General features: G+C 39.7%; 1 protein-coding gene across 21 annotated transcripts in view; it reads left to right on the forward strand.

Annotated features, from left to right (window-relative positions):
• Nucleotides 1-24,259, forward strand: part of RIF1 (replication timing regulatory factor 1) — a 96,552-nt gene that overhangs the window by 13,456 nt on the left and 58,837 nt on the right. For 18 of the 21 annotated variants that reach the window (XR_010122814.1, XR_010122816.1, XR_010122817.1 and 15 more), the window contains 12 exons: nucleotides 4,826-4,964; nucleotides 9,105-9,256; nucleotides 11,479-11,596; nucleotides 12,823-12,999; nucleotides 13,235-13,345; nucleotides 14,715-14,777; nucleotides 16,066-16,166; nucleotides 17,946-18,032; nucleotides 19,276-19,346; nucleotides 19,547-19,727; nucleotides 21,362-21,469; nucleotides 22,463-22,612. Coding sequence is in view for 3 of the 21 variants with exons in the window: in XM_063647478.1 (XP_063503548.1) it covers nucleotides 4,826-4,964; nucleotides 9,105-9,256; nucleotides 11,479-11,596; nucleotides 12,823-12,999; nucleotides 13,235-13,345; nucleotides 14,715-14,777; nucleotides 16,066-16,166; nucleotides 17,946-18,032; nucleotides 19,276-19,346; nucleotides 19,547-19,727; nucleotides 21,362-21,469; nucleotides 22,463-22,612 (1,458 nt within the window). In the remaining 18 variants the exon portion in view is untranslated. The remainder of the gene's footprint in view (nucleotides 1-4,825; nucleotides 4,965-9,104; nucleotides 9,257-11,478; nucleotides 11,597-12,822; nucleotides 13,000-13,234; nucleotides 13,346-14,714; nucleotides 14,778-16,065; nucleotides 16,167-17,945; nucleotides 18,033-19,275; nucleotides 19,347-19,546; nucleotides 19,728-21,361; nucleotides 21,470-22,462; nucleotides 22,613-24,259) is intronic. The other 3 variants (XR_010122827.1, XR_010122828.1, XR_010122826.1) reach the window with 1 other exon arrangement.

Below are 24,259 nucleotides of genomic sequence, written 5' to 3' on the forward strand. Positions count from 1 at the left end.
TACCCAAAACTTGTGCATCATCCCCAACAAAAACTGCACCCATTAAACAGTAAACTTCCTCTGCCCTCCTCCTACACCCAGACATTACCCTTTGGTAATGTCTGTTCTACTTTTTTGCTTATTCTAGGTACCTCATAAAAGTGAAATTACAACATATTTGCCCTTCTGTGTCTGGCTTATTTCACTAAGCATAGAGTTTTTTTTTTTTTTTTTTTGAGACGGAGTTTCTTGTCACCCAGGCTGGAGTACAATGGTGTGATCTTGGCTCACTGCAGCCTCTGCCTCCCGGGTTCAAGCAATTCTCCTGCCTCAGTCTCCTGAGTAGCTGGGACTACAGGCATGTGCCAGTATGTCCGGCTAATTTTTGTGTTTTTAGTAGAGACAGGATTTCACCATGTTGATCAGGATGGTCTCGATCTCCTGACCTTGTGATCCACCCACCTCGGCCTCCCAAAGTGGTGGGATTATAGGCGTGAGCCACCATGCCTGGCAGCATGAAGTTTTTAAGATTTATCCATGTCATAACATATATTAAAGTTGCATTCTTATGGCTGAGTAATTGTATGTATATAACACATTTTGTTTATCTGTTGAGAGACATTTAGGTTGTTTCTACCTTTTGGCTATTGTGAATAATGTTACTGTGAACACCAGTGTACAAATCTGTTGGAGTTCCTGCTTTCAGTTTTTTGGGTATATACCTAAGAGTGGAATTGCTGAGTTATGTAGTAGTTCTATGCGTAACTTTTTGAGAAAGCTCCAAACTCTTTCTTCTTTTGAGACAAGGTCTGGCTCTATCTATCACCCAGGTTGGAGTGCAGTGGCACAACCTTGCTCACTGCAACCTCTGTCTCCCAGTCTCAAACCATCCTTCCACCTCAGCCTCCCAATTACCTGGGACTACCACCCAGCCCGGCTGATTTTTTTTTTTTTTTTCCATGTTTTTTGTAGAGACGGAGTTTTGCCATGCTGTTCAGGCTGGTCTCCAACTCAAGTGATCCGCCTGCCTCAGCCTCCAAAATTGCTGGATTACAGGCATGAGCCACTTGGACCAGCCAGCACCAAACTCTTCTGTAGCAGCTGCACCATTTTATGTTCCCACCAGTAATGCACTGGGGTTCCGCTTCCTTAACAGCCTCACCAACACTTTTTATTTTCCTTTTTTTGATAGCCATTCTAGTGAATGTGAAGTGGGATTGATTTGGTATAGATTTGCATTTCTCTGATTACTAGTGATGTTGAACATCTTTTCACTTGGTTCTTGGCTGTTTGTTTCATTGTCTCTGGAGAAATGTCTAAGTCCTTGGCCCATTTTTGAGTAGGTTTGAATTTTTATTGTTGAGTTGTAGTTCTTTATATGTTTTGGATATTCATCTCTTATCAGTTCTGTGATTTGCAAATGTTTGCTTCCATTCTGTGGGTTCTCCTTTGCTTTCTTGGTAATATCCATTGCAGAGTTTTTAATTTTGGTGAAGTATTATATATATATTTTTTTTATTGCTTGTACTTGACATCATATTCATGAAGTTATTGCCAAATCCAGTGTCATTTTTGTTTCCCAATGCTTTCGTCTAAGAATTTTCCAGTTTTAGATCTTGAATGTAGATCTTTGAACCATTTTGAGTGAATATTTGGATATGGTGTAAGGTGAGAGTCCATGTTCATCCTTTTGCATGCAGATGTTCAGATTCCTCAGTATCATTTATTGAAAAGGTGGTTTTTATTAAATCCTTGTGGTACCTTTTTTTTTTTTTTGAGACAGAGTCTTACTCTGTTGGCTAGGCTGGAGTGCAGTGGCATGATCTCAGCTCACTGCAACCTCTGCCTCCTGGGTTCAAGCAATTCTCCTGCCTCAGTCTCCCAGGTAGCTGGGATTACAGGCGCCCACTACCATGCTCGGCTAATTTTTTTTTTCTTTTCTGTATTTTTATTAGAGATGGGGTTTTACCACGTTGGCCAGGCTGGTCTCGAACTTCTGAGCTCAAGAGATCCACCCGCCTTGAACTCCCAAAGTGCTGGGATTGCAGGTGTGAGCCACCGCGCCTGGCCTGTGGTACCCTTTTGAAAATCAATTGAACATAGGTGTGAAGATTTATATCAAGCTCAGTATTCTATTCTTACGGTCTGTATGGCTGTCCTTATGCCATTACCATATGTATTAATTACTGTAGCTTTATACTAAATTTGGCAGTCAGTTTGTCTGGTTTTATTTTTCAGGATTGTTTTGGCTTTTAATTTTTTTTTTTTTTTTCTTTTTGAGCTGGAGACTGTCCCTGTCGCCCAGGCTGGAGTGCAGTGGTGTGATCTCAGCTCACTGCAACCTCCGCCTCCTGGGTCCAAGCGATTCTCCTGCCTCAGCCTCCCGAGTAGCTGAGACTGCAGGCGCACGCCACCACGCCCAGCTAAATTTTTGTATTTTTAGTAGAGACGGTGTTTCACCATATTGGCCAGGCTGGTCTCGAACTCCTGACCTTGTAATCCTCCCGCCTTGGCCTCCCAAAGTGCTGGCATTACACGTGTGAGCCACCACACCTGGCTGTTTTGGCTTTTTGAGACTGCATTTCCGTGTGAATTTGACGATCGACTTCTTTATCGGTGAAAAAGACAGTTGGAATCATGGTAGGGATTGTGATGAATCTGCATATAATGCCTCGAGTAGTTAGCATTTCATTGATGTTAAGTCTTTCTACCCATGAACACAGATGTCTTTCCATTTATTTAGGGTTTTTTTTTTTTAAAGACAGGTCTCGCTCTGTTGCCCTGGCTATATTGGCTCACTGCAACCTCAGCCTCCTGGGTTCAAGTGATTCTCCTGCCTCGGCCTCCCGAGTAGCTGGGATTATAGGTGCCTGCCACCACGCCTAGCTGATTTTTGTATTTTTAGTAGAGATGGGGTTTTACCATGTTGGCCAGGCTGGTCTCAAACTCATGACCTAAAGCAATCCATCTGCCTCGGCCTCCCAAAGTGCAGGGATTACAGGTGTTAGCCACTGTGCCAGGCCTGGGTCTTTAATTTCTTTCAGCAGTGCTTTGTAATTTTCATCTTGTGTCTTTAACTTCTTGGGCTAGATCTATTTCCTTTAGCTCTTGTAGCTAACTTGTGCGTTTTTTTTTTTTTCTAAACCATTTTTTTTGTTACTGGTTTATAGCCTGTTAAGATTATATGTGGTTTATAGCCTGTTAGGAGCATTAGTGTTTATGTAATTTTTTATTTGTGATGCATTACTTGTCATTTTTCCATTTTGTGCTTTATTTTCCTTTTTTTTCTTTTTTTTTGAGACAGAGTTTCATTCTTGTTGCCCAGGCTGGAGTGCAAACATGATCTCAGCTCACTGCAGCCTCGGCCTCTCAGGTTCAAGTGATTCTCCTGTCTCAGCCTCCCGGGTAGCTGGGATTACAGGCATGTGCCACCACGCCTGGCTGATTTTTGTATTTTTAGTAGAGAAGGGGTTTCTCCATATTGGTCAGACTGGTCTCGAACTCCTGACCTCAGGTGATCCACCCACCTTGGCCTCCCAGAGTGCTGGGATTACAGGTGTGAGCCACCGTGCCTGGCCTCTTTTTTTTAAATTTTTTTTTTTGTCTCCTGAGCTCATATTTTTCTTTTTGTTTGATAGTATTCCCATTTAAATCTTACATAATATTTGGAAGTAATTCAGAAGTTATCCGGTTTTCTACCGGCTGTGGTTGCTCACATCTGTAATCCCAGCACTTTGAGAGGCTGAGGCGGGTGGGTCACTTGAGGTCAGTAGTTAGTCACCAGCCTGGCCAGCATGGCAAAACCTTGTCTCTACTAAAAATACAAAAATTAGGCCAGCACGGTGGCTCACGCCTGTAATCCCAGCACTTTGGGAGGCCGAGGTGGACGGACCACCTGAGTTTAGGAGTTCGAGACCAGCCTGGCCAACATGGTGAAACCCTGCCTCAACTAAAAATACAATAATTAGGCAGGCATGGTGGCACGCACCTGTAATCCCAGCTACTTGGGAGGCTGAGGCAGGAGAATCGCTTAAACCTGGGAGGCAGAGGTTGCAGTGAGCTGAGATCCAGCCATTGCACTCCAGCGGGTGACAGAGCAAGACTCCATCTCAAACAAAACAAAACAAAACAAAAATTAGCTGGGCGTGGTAGTATTAGCCAGTAATCCCAGCTACTTGGAAGGCTCAGGCAGGAGAATCACTTGAACCCAGGAGACGGAGGCTGCAGTGAGCCGAAATGGCACCACTGCGCTGTAGCTTGGGCGACAGAGTGAGACTCCCTCTCAAAAAAAAGAAAAGTTATTCAGTTTTCTTGATTTTTATCTCACTTTTACTATTTTTTATTAGCAGATAATACTGTTTTTTAAAAATATTTCTTTCACAGCTATGAAATAAGGTGTTTCCTTAATTTTCCATTCAGTTTGTTTGAAAGGTTATTTTTATTATTTTCAGGGTTCAACACCTTTTTTCTCTAATATTTTTTAATATAAATGTATATTTTGTTTGGTATTGATTTGATAAAGTTTGGGATTTATCTCCTCCTAATTTTCTCTAATGTTTTAGAAATGTTCTGTGTTATGCATTTTCTGCTTCTTCAAACTTTATATATTTTGTGATCTTGAGTTTAGAATGTGTGTTTAAAGTTTATTTTCTTATATTCCTAAGACTTTTAACATATCTAACATTTAACACATCTCTTTATGTTTTGTGAATAATTTGTCTTTTGTCTCCCCATTAGATTATGAAGTCCTAAGAGCATCTGTTAAGTGAATGAATAAAGGAATGATAGCAATTATTCTGTTTCATGGAGATGAATAACTTCTTTAATGATTTTTTCCCCTTTTTAGACCTTGCATCGAAGTGGGAGTTTCATCAATTCTCTGTTGCAACTAGAAGAACTTGGATTTCGTAGTGGAGCACCCATGATTAAAAAGATAGCTTTTATTGCTTGGAAGAGTTTAATAGATAATTTTGCTTTAAATCCAGGTAAGTAATATTTTAACAATTTTGATTTTCTATGAATTCGTTTTGCTTAAAGCAAGATAAATGAAGTTTTTCTGGTTTTTTGGATTTTAAGTTGAAATTAAGTTACTACTGAATTATTTTCATTTTAAGGGAATAGGAATAAATTTGTACTGAAAATAGAATTCACATACTAGGCATTGAAAATCACAAATATGAAATCTGTTTCACAGTATTTCAAAAACTGAACAAAGTGAAAAATAATGATTTGTGGCTTCCTTTTTTATTTATTTTTTTGAGACAGAGTGTCGCTCTTGCCCAGGCTGGAGTGCAGTGGTGGGATCTTGGCTCACTGCAACCCCCGCCTCCCAGGTTCAAGTGATTCTCCTGCCTCAGCCTCCTGAGTAGCTGGGATTACAGGTGCCCACCACTACACCTGCTAATTTTTGTATTTTTAGTAGAGACAGGTTTCACTATGTTGGCCAGGCTGGTCTGGAACTCCTGACCTCAAGTGATCCGCCCTCCTTGGCCTCCCAAACGCTGCGATTACAGATGTGAGCCACTGCCCCCAGCCTATTATTTGTGGCTTTCTTACATGTTAGCACTGAGTTGAGTACTTTATGTACCTTTTATTTAATCATCACAATAGACCTGAGATGTAATTATTAATCACTATTTTAGAGAGATTGAGTAATTTTCCAGAGGTCACATAGCCAGTAGATGATAGGAAGCAGTTGTGATTTCCATGGAATAAAAATATCAGTGATTGATGGCCTTACTTCTTTCGGGATCTCTAGAAGAGTACCTAATAAGTGGTTTAATATTGATATATGGAAGTCATTCTTTTTGATTTACTTTAACCTTACCTTCTTATTGTTCAATGGAGTTTTCTGATAATATATTCACAAGAAAGAATATTTAGCCCAAAACTGTGTTAGTATGAGTACTTAACTAGGTGGTAGTTAATCTTAGATTTAATTAGTACTGTATGTTTACAAGAGCTGCTAAGTAAGTTGGTTTTTATCCTATATTTTTCCTGCCAAAGACCATTATTTATCACATTTCTTCCTCCTTTTAATATGTTTTGTATTGTGATTATTTGCATTAATGTATAATTACTTTTTTTTTGAGACGGAGTTTCGCTCTGTCGCCCAGGCTGGAGTGCAGTGGCACGATCTCAGCTCACTGCAAGCTCCGCCTCCCGGGTTCACACCATTCTCCTGCCTCAGCCTCCCGAGTAGCTGGGATTACAGGTGCTCGTCACCACGCCCGGCTAATTTTTTTGTATTTTTAGTAGAGACGGGGTTTCACCATGTTAGCCAGGATGGTCTTGATCCCCTGACTTGGTGATCTGCCCGCCTCGGCCTCCCAAAGTGCTGGGATTCCAGGTGTGAGGTACCGCGCCCGGCCTTTTTTTTTCGAGATGGAGTCTCACTCTGTTGCTCAGGCTGGAGTGCAGTGGCGTGATCTCAGCTCACTGCAACCTCCGCCTCCCAGGTTCAAGCAATTCTCCTGCCTCAGCCTCCCACGTAGCTGGGATGACAGGCACCCGCCGCCACGTCTGGCTAATTTTTGTATGATTTCAGTAGAGACAAGGTTTCAACGTATTGGCCAAGCTGGTCTCGAACTTCTGACCTTGTGATCTGCCTGGCTGAGTCTCCCAAAGTGCTGGGATTACAGGCAAGAGCCACTGCTCCCAGCCCTGTAATTACTTTTATTTAAAATACTGGCACATACATTTTGGGGGCATAGGTTCCCCCCCCGCCGCCAGGGTCTTGCCTTGTCACCCAGACTGGAGTGCAGTGGCTGACTGCAGCCTTGACCTCCTGGGCTCCACTGATCCTCCCACCTCAGCCCCCCAAGTAGCTGGGACTACAGGCGTGTGCCACCATCTCTGGCTAATTTTTGTATTTTTTGTGGAGGCGGGGTTTGACCACGTTGCCCAGGCTAGTCTCGAGCTCCTGGACTCAAGTGATCCACCTGCCTCAGCCTTCCAAAGTGTTAGGATTACAGACAGGTGTGAGCCACTGTGCTCATTCTACTATAATTTTTAATTGAAATTGTAGCTTATTTTTATGTTTATGAGCTGGCATGTATTTGGGTCTAACTGTAAACCCAGAAGTGTGAGGTAATGTTTGGGACTACGATCTTTAGAAATTAAGTTAAAGCATAAAATAAGAGTAGTTTAAAGATAGTAAGTTAAAAATAAGTTCAGAGCTAGGGAATCCATGACTGATACTGTGGATCCAGGAAGTCATCAAGGAATCAGATGACTGTGTTTTTACTCTGCCATCTTCGATTTGTCTTAATTGCAGACAGGAAGGAGGGAAGGCAGAAGAGCAGAAAAGGTTTCTTCACAGCTTACTCACCTATACCTAGAAATAGCCTTCTAAGAATCTTATATACACATCCACTTAAATTTTACTGGGTAGAATGGCTCAGTGGCCGACTAGAAAAAGTAGTCAGAAACTGGGCACCCATCACTGTCCTGTGTAAAATCACATTTTGTAATTAAAGGAGATTGGTTTATTGCATGGCAATTAATCTCTGCTACTGTAGAGTTATTATTATGGAGCTCTTCTCATAAAGAGAACAGAATCCAGGCATGGTGGCTAACGCCTGTAATCCCAGCACTTTGAGAGGCGGGCAGATCACCTGAGTTCTCGAGTTAGAGACCAGCCTGACCAACATGGAGAAACCCCATCTTTGCTAAACATACAAAGTTGGCCGGGCATGGTGGCGCATGCCTGTAATCCCAGCTACGTGGGAGGCTGAGGCAGGAGAATCCGGGAGGAGGAGGCTGCAGTGAGCCGAGATCATGCCATTGCACTCCAGCCTGGGCAACAAGAGTGAAACTCCGTCTCTGAATGAATGAATGAATGAACAAACGAAAAGAATAGGAGCCCCCAAAAAGGAAGTGTCTTGGACTGGAGAACTTGTTCATACAGTGATTGCCTTTATTTTCTTATAGAACTGTTAACTGAAATAGCTAAATGGCAGAGTAGTTGTAACAGACATTGTTGAGTGCCATTCCACCAAATACATGGCCTGATTGATGTTTCAGAATCCTTTTCAAGTCTATTTATTTATTTATTTATTTATTTATTTATTCAGGACGGAGTCTCACTCTGTTGCTCAGCCTGGAGTGCAGTGGTGTGATCTCAGCTCACTGCAACCTCTGCCTCCTGGGTCCAAGCGAGTCTCCTGCCTTAGGCTCCTGAGTAGCTGGTATTACAGGTGCCACCGCCATGCCTAGCTAACCTTTTTGTAGTTTTAGTAGAGATAGGATTTCACCATGTTGGTCAGGCTGGTTTCAAACTCCTGACCTCAAGTGACCAGCCCGCCTCATCCTCCCAAAGTGCCAGGATTATAGGCGTGAGCCACCACGCCCAGCCCTTTTAAGGTCTTTTTGACAAGTTATTTTAGCACAGACTGTGTCTTAATTTTACATATCCCCAGTCTTACTCATTTGGCATAAATGTTTTTTCTGAAGATTGGATTTAATTTCTATGCTGAATTTTAACAATATGATTATTGTTAAGATAGGGCAGTCCTGAATCTAAATGAATCTATTTAGATTTCAAAAATGTATTCAATCATTGGCCCCAGTAGTAATGATTTTTGATGGAATATATTAATAATTGCTTTTAAAATGATAGCCCTTTTTGACATAATGTAAACATATGCTTCCGTTTCTTTGTCAAATGGGGATAATGAGAATGCTAAAGCAGCTAGGACAGTATTTCTCAAAGTTTTGGCATTTTGTGCTGGATAATTTGTTTTTCGGGACCGTCCTGGTGTGTTGTGTTGAAGTTTAGTAGCGTCCCTAGTCTCTACTCACTAAGATGTCAATAGCATCCCCTCATTTGTAACCAACCTGAAATATTTCCTGGTGGGAAATTGCCCCGGCACACAATATCTAATAAAAATTACTTATTTGTTTTAAAATATATTTTTGATTTATTGAGTGTTTTTGGTTCAGCTGTACTGCAGTTTATCAAAATTCAAGTTTTGGGTAGAGCAAGGACAGCCTGGGGATTTATTTTTTAAAAAAATATTTTAAAATCTGTTCTCTTGCTGTGATAAAAGACTATTGCACAGCTAATGTTAGAGTTAATCTTTAGCTTGGACGTCTCTTTAACTGTGTGCTTATTTTCTTTTAAGATATACTATGTAGTGCAAAAAGACTCAAGTTGTTAATGCAGCCTTTGAGTTCCATCCATGTGAGAACAGAAACTCTAGCATTAACAAAACTAGAAGTCTGGTGGTATTTGCTGATGAGACTTGGACCTCATCTTCCTGCTAATTTTGAACAGGTAACATTACAAGTGTTGACTATAGCACTCCATGTTTTTGTTAATGTGTTCTTAAATTCTTACCAATGTAATCTTTTAGTGTTATTTTTGCTGTTTATTAGCAGACTAGAACATATAAAAGATGTTTCACTTTACTGGCAGAGAACTTAAATTCATTTCCCACAAGGGATATTGTTCAATTGCTTGAAATGGAGCCCCTTTACCTGAAATGTTTTTATTTATTTATTATTTATTTATTTATTTTGAGACGGGGTCTCGTTCTGTTTCCCAGGATGGAGTGCAGTGGCGCGATCTTGGCTCACTGCAACCTCCACCTCCTGGGTTCAAGTGATTCTCTTGCGTCAGTCTCCCGAGTAGCTGGGACTACAGGCGCACAACCACACCTGACTGATTTTTTGTATTTTTTAGTGTAGACAGGGTTTTACGGTGGCCAGGCTGGTCTCGCACTCCTGGCCTCAAATGATCCGCCCATGCCAGCCTCCCAAAGTGCTGGGATTACAGGCATGAGCCACTGCGCCTGGCCCTGAAATGTTTTTAAATCAGCAAGTACTCAAGTATTCATTCTTACTCTACAAGCATTATGATTTTAAAAAGAGGGTTTTTTTCCCTAGAGCGTTTGGAATATAATTGAGAAGAAAACCAGCATCAGTGAAATAGAAATCAGCCAGGTGCGGTGGCTCACGCCTGTAATCCTAGCACTTTGGGAGGCAGAGGCAGGTGGATTCCCTGAGCTCAGGAGTTTGAGACCAGCCTGGGCAACATGGTGAAACCCCGTGTCTACTAAAATACAAAAAAGTAGCCGGGTGTGATGGCATGTGCCTGTAGTCTCAGCTACTCGGGAGGCTGAGGAGAATTGCTTGAACCCAGGAGATGGAGGTTGCAGTGAGCAGAGATCACGCCACTGCACTCCAGCCTGGACAACAGAGTGAGACTCCATCTCAAAAAAAAAAAAAAAAAAGAGAAATCAAGTGCTACACTGGGTAGATACAAGGTTGGACCAGTTCTTATTTGTTTATTCTGCCCTCCATTTTCTAGGCTGCATAGTGATAACCAGTGACTGAATCCTATTTGTAGGTTCTTTTTAATTGTTACACAAAGATTTTACGAATTCTTCAGGATTTGCATATCCTTACTGGTATTTAGATATAAAGTTTAATCTTAACCTAAACGTTTTGAGTTATTTGCAATTATTTCCATCCTTGGTTTTTGAATTTTTTTTTTTTTTTTTTGAGATGGAGTCTCACTCTGTTGCCCAGGCTGGGGTGCAGTGGCACGATCTCGGCTCACTGCAAGCTCCACTTCCCGGGTTCACGCCATTCTCCTGCCTCAGCCTCCTGAGTAGCTGGGACTACAGGCGCCCGCCACCATGCCTGCCTAATTTTTTGTATTTTTAGTAGAGACAGGGTTTCACTGATGGTCTCGATCTCCTCACTTTGTGATCTGCCTGCCTCGGCCTCCCAAAGTGCTGGGATTACAGGCGTGAGCCACTGCACCCAGCCTGGTTTTTGAATTTTTTTACAGTTAAAAGGAGCAGCTCTGCTAACATCTTTCTCATTTCTTTATCACTTATTTTGGATTTTGGGGATATATTTTACTTCTGGGGGTATATTTTGGGGGTATATTTTGTATTTTATATAAATAGCTGCATAGCAGGGAATGCATTCTTGGACAGGAGGACTTATACTTGAGCCATTTTTATTCAGTTTTTAATTTTTTAATTATTGAGTTTTAAATTTATATAACGTGAAGTAATTGAAGATGGGCATTGTCAATAATGTAATTTGGATCATAATGAATTTTCCAAATTCTACCATTATAAGGGTCCAATAGGCTAATTCTTTGCATTTGTCCAATACATTAATTGGAATAATTTATTTGGTAACTACATGTGACTGGTACTAGGATGATGTTAGAAATGAGCTTTGTCTTAGTTCATATTTTCCAGAGTTTTAAAAAGTTAAAATTAGTTTACCAATAATGTGTACAATTCAGATGTTGATGTATATAAACAAATTTAGGTAATACACATTTAGGGCAAATGCAGTTGTAATGTTCATATTTTTTCCAAATTCCATTTTTTAGCCTGTTTGTGCATGGGAACGATCTGTAAAATGGAATATATTAAGGCTCCATTTAATGAAATTTATATTATGTGAGGCTTTTAAAAACTGTGACAGTTGTATAGTTTATAGATCGATATTTTCTCTTCTTTTACCCCGTAGGTTTGTGTGCCTCTGATTCAAAGTACAATAAGTATTGATTCTAATGCCTCACCTCAAGGCAATTCGTGTCATGTAGCTACATCTCCAGGTTTAAATCCTATGACCCCTGTACACAAAGGTAAGAGGTAGATATTCTTGTTTTTTGCTTTTTTAATTAGGCTTTGTTGACCTAGAAGCATAGTTTTGAAGTAGGGAAAAAAAAGGCTTTGAGAGGTTTTGCTCAGTGTTTTTCGTTTGAAATGAAGCACTTCATAATTTTTAGGTTCATTACCAAAAAATCCATTATGTTTTCCTGTTTTTTTTTTTTTTATATTACTGATTACTGTTGTAAGCGCATTGTTGTGGTTAGAAGAGACGGATGTTTTTTCAGTACATTATACGAGGTACCTTGCAAAAAAAGCCTCAGAGCAGCTAACATGAAACTGTTGATTTTAGAACCAGAATCTTAGCGCTATTAAAAACAACACATTGGCCAGGTGAGGTGGCTCACGCCTGTAATCCTAGCACTTTGGGAGGCCAAGGCCGGCAGATCACTTGAGATCAGGCATTTGAGACCAGCTTGGCCAACACGGTGAAACCCCGTCTCTACTGAAAATAAGAAAATTAGCCAGGCATGGTGGTGGGCCCCTGTAATACCAGCTACCTGGGAGGCTGTGGCAGGAGAATCACTTGAACCCCGGGAGGCGGAGGTTGCAGTGAGCCGAGATCTCACCGCTGCACTCTAGCCTGGGCGACAGAGCGAGACTCAGTCTCAAAAAAACAAAACAAAGCAAAAACAACACTTCAGCCAGGTGCAGTGGCAGGCACGTATAATCTCAGCATTTAGGGGGGCTGAGGTGGGAGGATCACTTGAAGCCAGGAGTTCGATACCACCTGTACCACATAGTGAGACCCTGTCTCTACAAAAAATTTAAAAATTAGCTGAGCACAGTGGCATCCATCCATCTATAGTTACAGCTACTTGGAATGCTGATGGGAGAATTGCTTGAGCCCAGGAGTTTGAGGTTGTAGTGAACTATGATTGTACCACTGCACTGCAGCCTTGGCAGTACAATGAGACTGTCTCAAAAAAAAAAAAAATCTTAGCAGTTATAAAGTGTCTCTTTATGTGTGTCATTGAAAGACATATGATATACATATGTGTCATATGTATTATTTTATGTTTGCCATCTGAGTCTTCAAAATTTGTTACAGAATACCTGCATATTAAGATTTCAAGGTATGGATTAATGCCTGAGACATTTAAACTCTGTTTTTAAAAGTTTCGTTGAAATGAAATATATGCATTTGGGTAGCTAATATAAAATGAGCTTGTATGACTTACCCTTTTTTTTTTTCTTAAAGGTGTTTCCTCCCCGTACGGAGCCCCGGGAACTCCCCGAATGAACCTGAGTTCGAATTTAGGTGGAATGGCCACAATCCCATCCATTCAACTTTTGGGACTTGAAATGTTGCTTCATTTCTTGTTGGGTCCAGAAGTCTTGAGTTTTGCTAAGCAAAATAAACTTGTGCTGAGCTTAGGTATTTAAAGGTTTTAAGAATAATTTTAATTACTAAAACAGTCTAGGACTTAATGCACTGGGGTGAGGAGAGGTGTTATTTTTTCACAGCCAAAATATTTTATAGTTGTGTATGAAATATGAATCTTTTTTTATAGAAAACACACCTACTTAATAGACGTTTTAAAGTTTTATAGTGACAAATGTATTTCATAAATCTGTTGTTTTACATAATTATCTTTTATTTTCCCTTTCAGAGCCACTGGAACATCCGTTAATCAGCAGCCCTTCTTTTTTTTCCAAACATGCAAATACACTTATCACTGCTGTTCATGATAGCTTTGTTGCAGTTGGAAAAGATGCCCCCGGTAAGAGAATTTGATTTATTATTTGCTCAAATGTGTGTTTAAAAAGAAGAAAAAATAGGCCAGTCACAGTACCTCACACCTGTAATCCCAGCACTTTGGGAGGCCAAGGTGAGTGGATCACTTGAGCTCAGGAGTTCGAGACCAGCCTGGGCGACATGACAAAACCCTGTCTCTACAAAGCATACAAAAACTAGGTGGGCATGTTGGCAGGATACCTGTAGTCCCAGCTACTCGGGATGCGGAGGCATGAGAATTGCTTGAGCCCAGGAGGTGGAGGTTGCAGTGAGCCAAGATTGTGCCACTGCACTCCAGCCTGGGTGATAGAGCAAGACTCTATTAAAAAATAAAAAATAAGAAGACAAAATAGTAAATATTTATATGGTGCCATCTACTGGCCAGATTGTGCATTGAGAACTTTACATTTATTCATTTAATTTTCGCAGTAACATACCATGTTAGTTCATTTTACAAATGAGGAAACTGGGTTATACAGGAAATACATAAGTTGTGCAGAGTCACTTACGATTGGTAGTACTGTGTCAGGCTCTATGGCTCTAGCATCTGTACCTAAACTCCTGTGTTATATGGCCTATCAAATAATGAGGAAAGGAAATTTCAAAAATTGTTTGCTGTTTAACTGGTTGGAAAAGGAATCACAATGAATCACATAATTTTTTTCTATTGGTTGTTAGATATGCTTCTGAATCTCCGTGAACAATCTCTGCCTCAAAAGTAGTGGGCATTCAATTCAGAAAAGAAAGATAATAAAAAAAAAGATAAAGCAATTACCCTTAGTTACACAATTCATTGTTAACATGTTATAGTTGTTTTAAGGAACACATTTATGGCTGGCCATGGTAGCTCACGCCTGTAATCCTAGCACTTTGGGAGGCTAAGGTGGGAGTTCACTTGAGGCAGATGTTTGTGACCAGCCTGGGAAACGTAGAGAGAGTGCTATCTTTACAAAAAAAAAATAATTAGATGGGTGTAGTGGTATGTACCTATAGTCCTAGCTACTTGGGAGGCTGATGTGGGAAGACTGCTTGAGCCCAGGTTGTTGAGATGACAATGAGCTATGATTGTGCCACTGTACTCCAGCCTGGTGTTGAGATGACAATGAGCTATGATTGTGCCACTGTACTCCAGCCTGGACAGAGCAAGACCCTATCTCAAAAAATAAACATATTTAGTTTCAACAAACAAAAACGAAGTGATAGTGTTTTATAAACTTACTACAGGGTTGAATATCATGAGGGAAAATTAAATTAAGTATTGTTCAATTTATTTGTTTAATGTAAGGAAAGGGAGAGTGTTAGTCATCGTAGTCATATGTACTTCATTTAAAATACTCGTTTATTTTGTTTGACAGATGTGGTTGTCAGTGCTATCTGGAAGGAGCTAATTAGCTTGGTGAAGTCAGTTACTGAATCAGGTAAGCACTATTACACTGATCAAAATTCTTTTTTTGAAACAGGTGGTGATCAGATGATTTTTACAGCATCCAGTGAATTGTTTGGCAATATATAAAATTTATTTTAAAAGTATTTCTTGCACTACCATAGCTTCCAGTTTTTAATTTGTAGTTAATGCTTGAAGAACACTGGGGTTAGGTGTGCTGACCCACCACACGGTCGAAAATCTACATATAACTTTAGACTCCCCCAGAACTTAACTACTGGTAACTTAATATTGATTGGAAGTTATCAATAGTATATTGATAACAATAGTATATTGATTATGTTGCTGATATAAATAGCTGATGAGCACACATTTATATGTTATATGCATTATATGCTGTGTTCATTAACAATATTAGTAAATTAGAGAAAAGAATGTTAGGAAAATCATAAGAGAAAACATAATCATTAAGCGGAAACGGGTTATATTCTTGTCTTTATGTTGAGTACACTAAGGAGGGAAGAGGAGGGGTGGAACTTGCTGTTTCCGGGATGGAAGAAAATCTGAATATGAGTGGACTCATGCCGTCCAAACCCGTGTTGTTCAAAGGTCAACTGTACTTAGTATTGTTGATTTAGGAAAAAAAAATAAATTTTTGCAGCTCTCTGTATAGTCATCTCTGAAATTACATGCTTAGAAATACACCCTTCTAGCCGGGCGCGGTGGCTCATGCTTGTAATTCCAGCACTTTGGGAGGCCGAGGCGGGCGGATCACCTGAGGTCAGGAGTTTGAGACCCATCTGACCAACATGGAGAAACCCCGCCTCTACTAAAAATACGAAATTAGCCAGACACGGTGGTGCATGCCTGTAATCCCCAGCTACTCCAGAGGCTGAGGCAGGAGAATTGCCTGAACCTGGGAGGCGGGGGTCGCAGTGAGCTGAGATGGCGCCATTGCACTCCAGCCTGGGCAATAAGAGTGAAACTCCATCAAAAAAAAAAAAAAAAAGTAAATACACCGTTCTCGGCCAGGCATGGTGGCTCATGCCTGTAATCCCAACACTTTGGGAAGCTGAGATGGGTGGATCACCTGAGGTCAGGAGTTTGAGACCAGCCTAGCAAACCCTTCTCTACTAAAAATTAGCCAGGCATGGTGGTGCACACCTGTAATCCCAGCTACTCAGGAAGCTGAGGCAGGAGAATTGCTTGAACCCGGGAGGTGGTGGTTGCAGTGAGCCAAGCTTGGGTGACAGAGCAAGACCCTGTCTCAAAAAAAAAAAAAAAAAAAAACAGAACTATACCCTTCTTTTTGCCTTTGATAGGTAACAAAAAAGAGAAACCAGGTTCTGAAGTTTTGACTCTCTTATTAAAGTCTTTGGAAAGCATAATAAAGTCTGAAGTATTTCCTGTATCAAAAACGCTGGTAAGTATCATACCCGTATGTTGGACTTTAAAAACCATTTTCTGAAGTTAAATTTTATATTGAAGATATTTGCATAGATCTAGTTTGGGAAGACTTTTTTTATATCAAGCATTCATCAGTAGTTTAGTCCTATTGCAATAAGTGCATTCTATTAACTGTAGAGTCATTTGAAAGCTTTTTAATAAAGTGACTATAACAACAGCCACAAAAGTCTTCAATGTGGTAAGAAAAAAAGTATCCGCCATACAGAGAAAAACTAGGGTAAAGGACATGAAACTTGAACTGAAGAAACTCAGATGTCCTTTAATTTTATGACAAGATTGCTGAAAACTACTAATAGTTAGCTGGTACTTTGTTTTAAGTTAACTGTTTTTAACCAAGTTAATGACTTTGGTATTAAAACACTTTTTTTTTTTTTTTTAAACCCATGTAGTACAGGAAGAAAAGTGAATTGGATTTGATTTTGATGATATGGGCATCTCAAAATAAGCTCCAGTGGAACAGACAATACCCTTAAATTCTGATTTTGTTTCCTTTATGTACTTTGACAGTTACTTGTTCTGTGGCAGTATAGCATAGTGGTTAATAGCAAGGGCTCTGGAGCAGACTAGGTTGAATACCAGCCTAACTGTTTATTAGCTGAGTAAATTTGTGCAATTTATCTATTCCCTTGGCTTTGCCTAACCCCATATGTAAAGAGGGAATGTAGCAGTAGTTAAAGACTAAATGAATTGATACATGGAAAGTACTATGGGCCAGGAACAAACTAATACTGTCTATTATTATTACTAATCTGTTTCAGATGACAGTATGTGAAAATGTATTTTCACTGACGTAACTCTTCTATAACATTTAAGTTATGTAGTGCATGTTCATACCAGTATATTACCGCTGGGCATGGTGGCTCACATCTGTAATCCCAGCACTTTGGGAGGTCAAGGTGGGCAAATTGCAAAAATTAGCCAGGCGTGGTGACATGCCTGTAGTCCCAGCTTTTATGGAAGCAGAGGTGGAAGAATCACTTGAGCCCATGAGGTTGAGGCTGCAGTGAGCCAAGATCGTGCCACTGCAATCCAGCCTGGACAACAATGAGACCCTGTCTCAAAAAAGAAAAAAAAGACAGTATGGTAGTATTTTTGGAGAGCAATTTGGTAGGCTCAGTTAGTTTGATTTAGCAATCTTAGACCCAACTATTAGCAGTCTTTTGAATATTTGCTTTGGGTACCAGTATAATTAATTGCAGAATTTCTATTAGTAGTATGAAAAAACAGAAATAACCCCAAGGTCTCTTAATAGAAAAATGGTTGAATAAATAATGGACATTCATATAGCAGTATTTTTATATATTGATGCAAAAATTCTGTAACAAGATAAAATGAAGGTTAGTTGCAGAGTTTAATACCATTAGTGATTTACAGTGTAATGGCTTTAATGGTTTAAAGGAATGTGTGTATAACTGGCTGCCCAAGAAGTTGTGTGTTTTTCTGTGTACTTATACAGAAATTTAGAAGGGGAAAATAGACTCTGAACTGAAAATATTGATTATCGTTGGAGATTAAAGACTTTACCTGCTTTTTATATTTCTGTGTTTGAACTTCTAAAACGGATGCAGATATATTCATGTTAATGAATGTATTTGATCTTTTTTAACTAATGAGATTATGTTTACGTTAATGAATGAACATTACTTGTAATTGTTACAGATATAGTTAACACTCAGATTTTTATTAGATAATATTTTTACGGCTAATTTACTGTAAAACCTTTTATCTCTCATAGGTCCTCATGGAAATTACAATTAAAGGACTTCCTCAGAAAGTATTAGGTTCACCAGCATATCAGGTTGCTAATATGGATATTCTTAATGCAAGTATCTTAAATGTAATATGATGAAGATTGGCCAAAAACATTTATACTTCCCTTTTTTATTTTTTTATTTTATTTTATTTTATTTATTTATTTTTGAGACGGAGTTTTGCTCTTGTTGCCCAGGCTGGAGAGCAGTGGCACGATCTCGGCTCACTGCAACCTCCGCTTCCCAGGTTCAAGCTATTCTCCTGCCTCAACCTCCTGAGTAGCTGGGATTACAAGCATGTGCCACCACGCCCGGCAAATTTTGTATTTTTATAGAGACGGGTTTCTCCATGTTGGTCAGGCTGGTCTTGAACTCCTAACCTCAGGTGATTTCCCTGCCTTGCTCTTCCAAATCCTGGGATTACAGGTGTGAGCCACTGTGCCCAGCATATTTTCCTTTTTTTTTTTTTTTAAAGAAAGATGACCTTACGTAAAATTCTGAGAGTATTGGATTTGAAGTATATTGCCCAAATTAAAGGAAAAACTGATAGTTAATGTAAAGAACTAAATACGCTGCTATGTGAATGAAAAAACTATTTTCCTGGATTAAATACATGGCTCTAAAAGGAAAGTTTCCTATTTGTTTATATACGATATAGTGTTGGTTACTGCCATAAATATTGGAAGCTAATGTAAAATGCACTTAGGATATAGGCATTGGGATTCCAGTAAGTTTTACATCAGTGTTCTTTTTATATCTGGAATCTCATAATTCCTTGATTCTCTGTGTAGAGGAAACAGCTATGATTAGACTATAAAGAGCTTTATTTATTTATTTATTTATTTATTTTTGAGACGGAGTCAGGCTGTTGCCCAGTCTGGAGTGCAGTGGCGTGATCTCGGCCCACTGCAACCTCCTTCTCCCGGGCTCACACCATTCTCCTGCCTCAGCCTCCCGAGTAGCTGGGACTACAGGCGCGTGCCACCCTGCCCGGCTAGTTTTTTTGTATTTTCAGTAGAGACGGGGTTTCACCGTGTTAGCCAGGATGGTCTCGATCTCCTGACCTTGTGATCCACCCGCCTCGGCCTCCCAAAGTGCTGGCATTACAGGAGTGAGCCACTGCGCCCGGCCAAGAGCTTGATTTTTGTGTGTAGTTTATGGAAATAATTTTACTAACATGGTTGTCATACCCTAAGTAATGCCAAAAGTTAAATTTGTCATGCTAAAACAATTTTATTTCTTAAATAACCAATTATAAAAAACAAGTGTTCTATTCTTTGTAACTGAGAAGGTTGACTTCATTTTCTCCTTCAGGGAACTCCAGCTTTGTTCTTAATTCAATTAATTTTCAACAATTTCTTGGAATGTGGTGTATCAGATGAAAGGTAAGTTTCTACTTTAACTTGAAACTTTGTCTTGGAAAGGTTATGTAATGAATGAGATTATTTATGTACTATTTCATAAGTTTAAGTTTTTTTTTAAAAAAATTCGTTAACTTTTTGTCAGTTATTTTAGAATTTTGTTAACATTAAATTAATATATTACTGCCAAAAAGTTGATGCATTGTTTATAATTTTTTGTTCAGGTTCTTTCTCAGTTTGGAATCACTTGTAGGCTGTGTTCTTTCTGGTCCAACTTCACCACTAGCTTTCAGTGACTCAGTTTTAAATGTTATTAATCAAAATGCAAAGCAGTTGGAAAATAAGGAGCATCTCTGGAAAATGTGGAGTGTTATAGTCACCCCATTAACTGAATTGATTAATCAGGTATGAAATAAATCTGCTACATATTTTGGATAATATACCTTTTTTTTTGTTAGTGCAATTGGGGAAATGAATAGAAGTTTGAATTTGAATAGAAGATAGTAAATATTTTTTCTGGTGGAATTGACAAACGTTGTACTTTTGATTGATTTTATTGCATTTCTCCCTCACTGGTAAAGAAACTATAACTTAATGGGGACTAATCAGCTTCATTTTCTTCAGTAGTGATTATAAACCTAGAAGGCTCACATAGATGTAAATTCTTGTATCTTGGGTTCTTTCAGTAGTTTTATTAACAGGGAATAACAGCGGTTATCTTGACTAGGCTATATATTCCCATAGTTAAGCCACGTTGGTGATTACCTCAAAGCCATATAGCATTTTCTTAAGTCAGGAATCTATTGAGAGTTGAATAATCTGTGTATTTAAATACTTAAATCCTTAATGTTTACCTATTTAACAAAAGTGGGAATAGTGACAGGCTGTGGAGCACAAGTTCTGTTTATGATCTGTCAGCCTCTTTGTCAGTCTTTAAATGGGAATACGCATTCTCTGGGCTAATAGTGCGGTAGCTCAAAAATGAAATAACTCAAAGGAATTCTGTTGTTTTTGTTGTTGTTGAGTTGGATTCTCACTCTGTCACCCAGGCTAGAGTGCAGTGGCATGATCTTGGCTCACTGCAACCTCCGCCTCCCAGGTTGAAGTGATTCTCCTGTCTCAGCCTCCCGAGTAGCTGGGACTACAGGTGCACGCCACCACGCCCAGTTAATTTTTGTATTTTTAGTCAAGATGGGGTTTCACTGTATTGGTCAGGCTGATCTCAAACTCTTGACCTCAGCCTCAGCCTCAGCCTCCCAAAGTGCTGGGATTACAGGCGTGAGCTACTGTGCTCAGCTTTTTACATTATAGTTAACGTAGCCCTTGTTTTGGCTACTCAAGCTAGCACACTATTCTTCTGGAAGAAAAGTCATTTACATTCTTAAATAGCTTCCCACTGTTAGAAGGATCACAGAGGCCCTTTTTATTGTATTAGTTTTTGCTGGAATGCTGTGTATGTATAGTAGACGACTTTGGAGTTGGCTCTGGGATTCTTTTTTAGAACTTAAACATAGTGCATAATTTCCCCAGGTTGCTATTAACAAATTACAGCCAACTGGTGACTTAAAACTATAGGGATTTATTCTCTCAGTTCTGGAGACCAGCTATCCAAAATCAAGGAGTTGGTAGGATTGGTTTCTCCTGGAGCTCTGAGGCAGAATCTGTTCATGCCTCTCAGCTTCTGGTGATTGCTGGCAATCCTTGACCTTCCTTGGGTTGTAGCTGCATCACTTGACTATGCCTCCATCTTCACATGGTATTGTTTTCTGTGCCTATCCAAATTTTCCTCTTACAGAAAAGACTCCGTTCATTGGATTGGGGCTGACCCTAATCCAGTAGGACCTCATCTGAACATCTGCAAAGACTTTATTTCCAAATAAGACTACATTCGTAGATTCCAGGGGTTAGGAGTTAAACTTATTTTGAATCTCATCATTGGGGAACACAGTTTTGCCCACTACTTATAAATAAGTTATGTTACTACTTAGGATTAGAATAAGATGGTAATTTGTCTAACTTCATTATTTTTCTTGTTTTAGACCAATGAAGTAAATCAAGGTGATGCCTTAGAACATAATTTTAGTGCCATCTATGGTGCATTGACTTTACCAGTAAACCACATTTTTTCAGAACAGAGATTTCCAGTGGTAAGGCATTGTCAAGTATTGATTTCTGAGGGATTTGTATTTTTCTGAAAATATTATTTCATCCTTTATAATCAGCTTCCACAATGATTTCTTTTTCTTTTTCTTTGTCTCTTTTTTTTTTTTTTTTTGAGACGAGTCTCACATTGTCGTCCAGGCTTGGAGTACAGTGGTGCAATCTCAGCTTACTGCAACCTCTGCCTCCTGGGTTCAAGCAGTTCTCCTGTCTCAGCCTCCCAAGTAGCTGGGACTACAGGACCATGCCACTGCGCCCAGCTAATTTTTGTATTTTTAGTAGAAATGGAGTTTCACCGTATTGGTCAGGCTTGTCTCGAACTCCTGACCTCAAGTGATCCACCCGCCTTGGCCTCCCAAAGTGCTGGGATTACAGGCGTGAGCCACCGTGCCCAGCCCACAATAATTTCTAAAATAAGACTTCTTTATGACTTTATTATTAGCTTAGGAGAATGATGAAGGGTGAGAGAAGTTCTTTTGGATCTTTGATAATTTTTAGTATCATGGCCTTATTTCCTCTCTTCAGTTAGATCTCTAGGATGTGGGGGAAAGGTTATTACCCTGTGTTAGTCTCTTTTTAATTTTGAGACAGTTTTGCTCTTGTTGCCCAGGCCAGAGTGCAGTGGTGCAGTCTTGGCTCACTGCAACCTCTACCTCCTGGGTTCAAGCAATTCTCCTACCTCAGCCTCCCGAGTACCTGGGATTACAGGCGTCCGCCACTTTGTCTGGCTGATTTTTTGTATTTTTAGTAGAGACAGGGTTTTGCCATGTTGGCCTCGAGCTCCTGACCTCAGGTGATCCACCCACCTCGGCCTCCCAGAGTGCTGGAGTTACAGGCGTGAGTCACTGCGCCCGGCCGTTAGTGTCTTTTTTGACACACTAAATGTTGCAGCGTTTTTAAAAAATGTTAAAGATGTATTGATTCTATAAACTTTGATAGGTATATATTAACGAAACTTCTTTTTTTATTGTTATTGGTAGGCCACCATGAAGACTTTGCTTAGAACTTGGTCAGAATTATATAGAGCATTTGCTCGTTGTGCTGCTTTGGTGGCAACAGCAGAAGAGAACTTGTGCTGTGAGGAACTTTCTTCCAAGATAATGTCCAGTTTGGAAGATGAAGGCTTTTCTGTGAGTTTGTCCTGATGCTACCTTTTTTTGTTTGTTTTTAAAGGATTCTTTTCAAGTAAATGGAGATAATATTTGTGAACTATCACCTATTACTGCTTCTATTTATATGTGGCAAAGTTGATACTGAAAACAAGTATGCTTTGTGTAACAGTTTTGTGTCTTTGGGCTCTAAGATTCATGTTTTTGGGATCATTAACAGTGAAGATCTTTTAGTATACTGTGTATCTCCTTGTGCTTGTGTCATTCTAGATTAACACTTCAAGGGCCTTGCTCTCCTGGACCTCACTTTCTCATATGTATCTGTTAGATCTTTAAATTCAATCCCTGGGTGCAGCATACCAGCATGGCACATGTATACATATGTAACTAACCTGCACATTGTGCACATGTACCCTAAAACTTAAAGTATAATAATAATAAGTGCCCTAAAACTTAAAGTATAATAATAATAATAATAATAAAAAGAAAATATAAGTCTCTTTTCTCTTTCCTTCCCTCCTCATGGAAAGGACAGCTGTTGGGAACAGATTGATATGTGTCATTCCAGAATAGACCTCTTTCTGTTTACACATGTCATTTGTATATTGATACTTGCATGTGCATTTGAATACGGTATTCTTGTCAATGAAATCCTTATTGCATTTATTCCGAAGTAATTATGTAACTTTTCGTAAAACATTGTCTTGGCTCCGTTTCAAGTCAGTCCATATAGCTCTATTATTTGTTTCAACTGCTGTCTAGTATTCTGTAGTATGGTTGTACCATTACTTGGAATTCTATTATTTATTTATTTATTATTTTTTGAGACGGAGTCTCACTCTGCCGCCCAGGCTGGAGTGCAGTGGCACGATCTCAGCTCACTGCAGCCTCCGCCTTCTGAGTTCAAGCGATTCTTCTGCCTCAGCCTCCCGAGCTGCTGGGACTACAGTTGCACACCACCGTGCCCAGCTAATTTTTGTATTTTTAGTAGAGATGGGGTTTCACCATGTTGGTCAGGCTGGTCTCGAATTCTTGACCTGAGGTGATCCACCTTGGCCTCCCAAAGTGCTAGGATTACAGGCATGAGCCATTGCACCTGGCCTGGAATTCTGTTATTTTAAGGACATTTTGGTTTTTTCAATTATTTATTAGTTTGTTTGATCCTGGTAATGGCCTTCACACAGAAACCGTTGTTTTTCCATGCAGATTATTGAAATGATACTTGTTGTGCCTGTTTTCTCTACATCTTATATCTAACACATATTTTAATGAGGAATAAAAGAAAGTAAAAATAACAGTTCTTTTTTTTTTTTTTTTTTTAAACTGCCTGAGACAGAGTCTCACAGTGATTGTTGGGCAACAACCTAGGCTGGAGTGCATTGGTACAATATGGGCTCACTGTAACCTCTGCCTCCCAGGTTCAAGCGATTCTCCTCCCTAGTAGCTGGGACTACAGGTGTGCACCACCACGCCTGGCTAATTTTTCTATTTTTAGTAGAGAGGGGGTTTCACCATGTTGGCCAGGCTGGTCTTGAACTCCTGACCTCAGGTGATTAGCCCGCCTCAGCCTTCCAAAGTGTTGGGATTACAGGCGTGAGCCACTGCGCCCAGCCAAAAATAACAGTTCTTATTGTAAAAGATTACAAACAACAAAGCAAATTCCCCTTC

The sequence above is a fragment of the Pongo pygmaeus genome, chromosome 11, assembly GCF_028885625.2.
Source record: "Pongo pygmaeus isolate AG05252 chromosome 11, NHGRI_mPonPyg2-v2.0_pri, whole genome shotgun sequence".
In the NCBI taxonomy this organism is placed as follows: domain Eukaryota; kingdom Metazoa; phylum Chordata; class Mammalia; order Primates; family Hominidae; genus Pongo; species Pongo pygmaeus.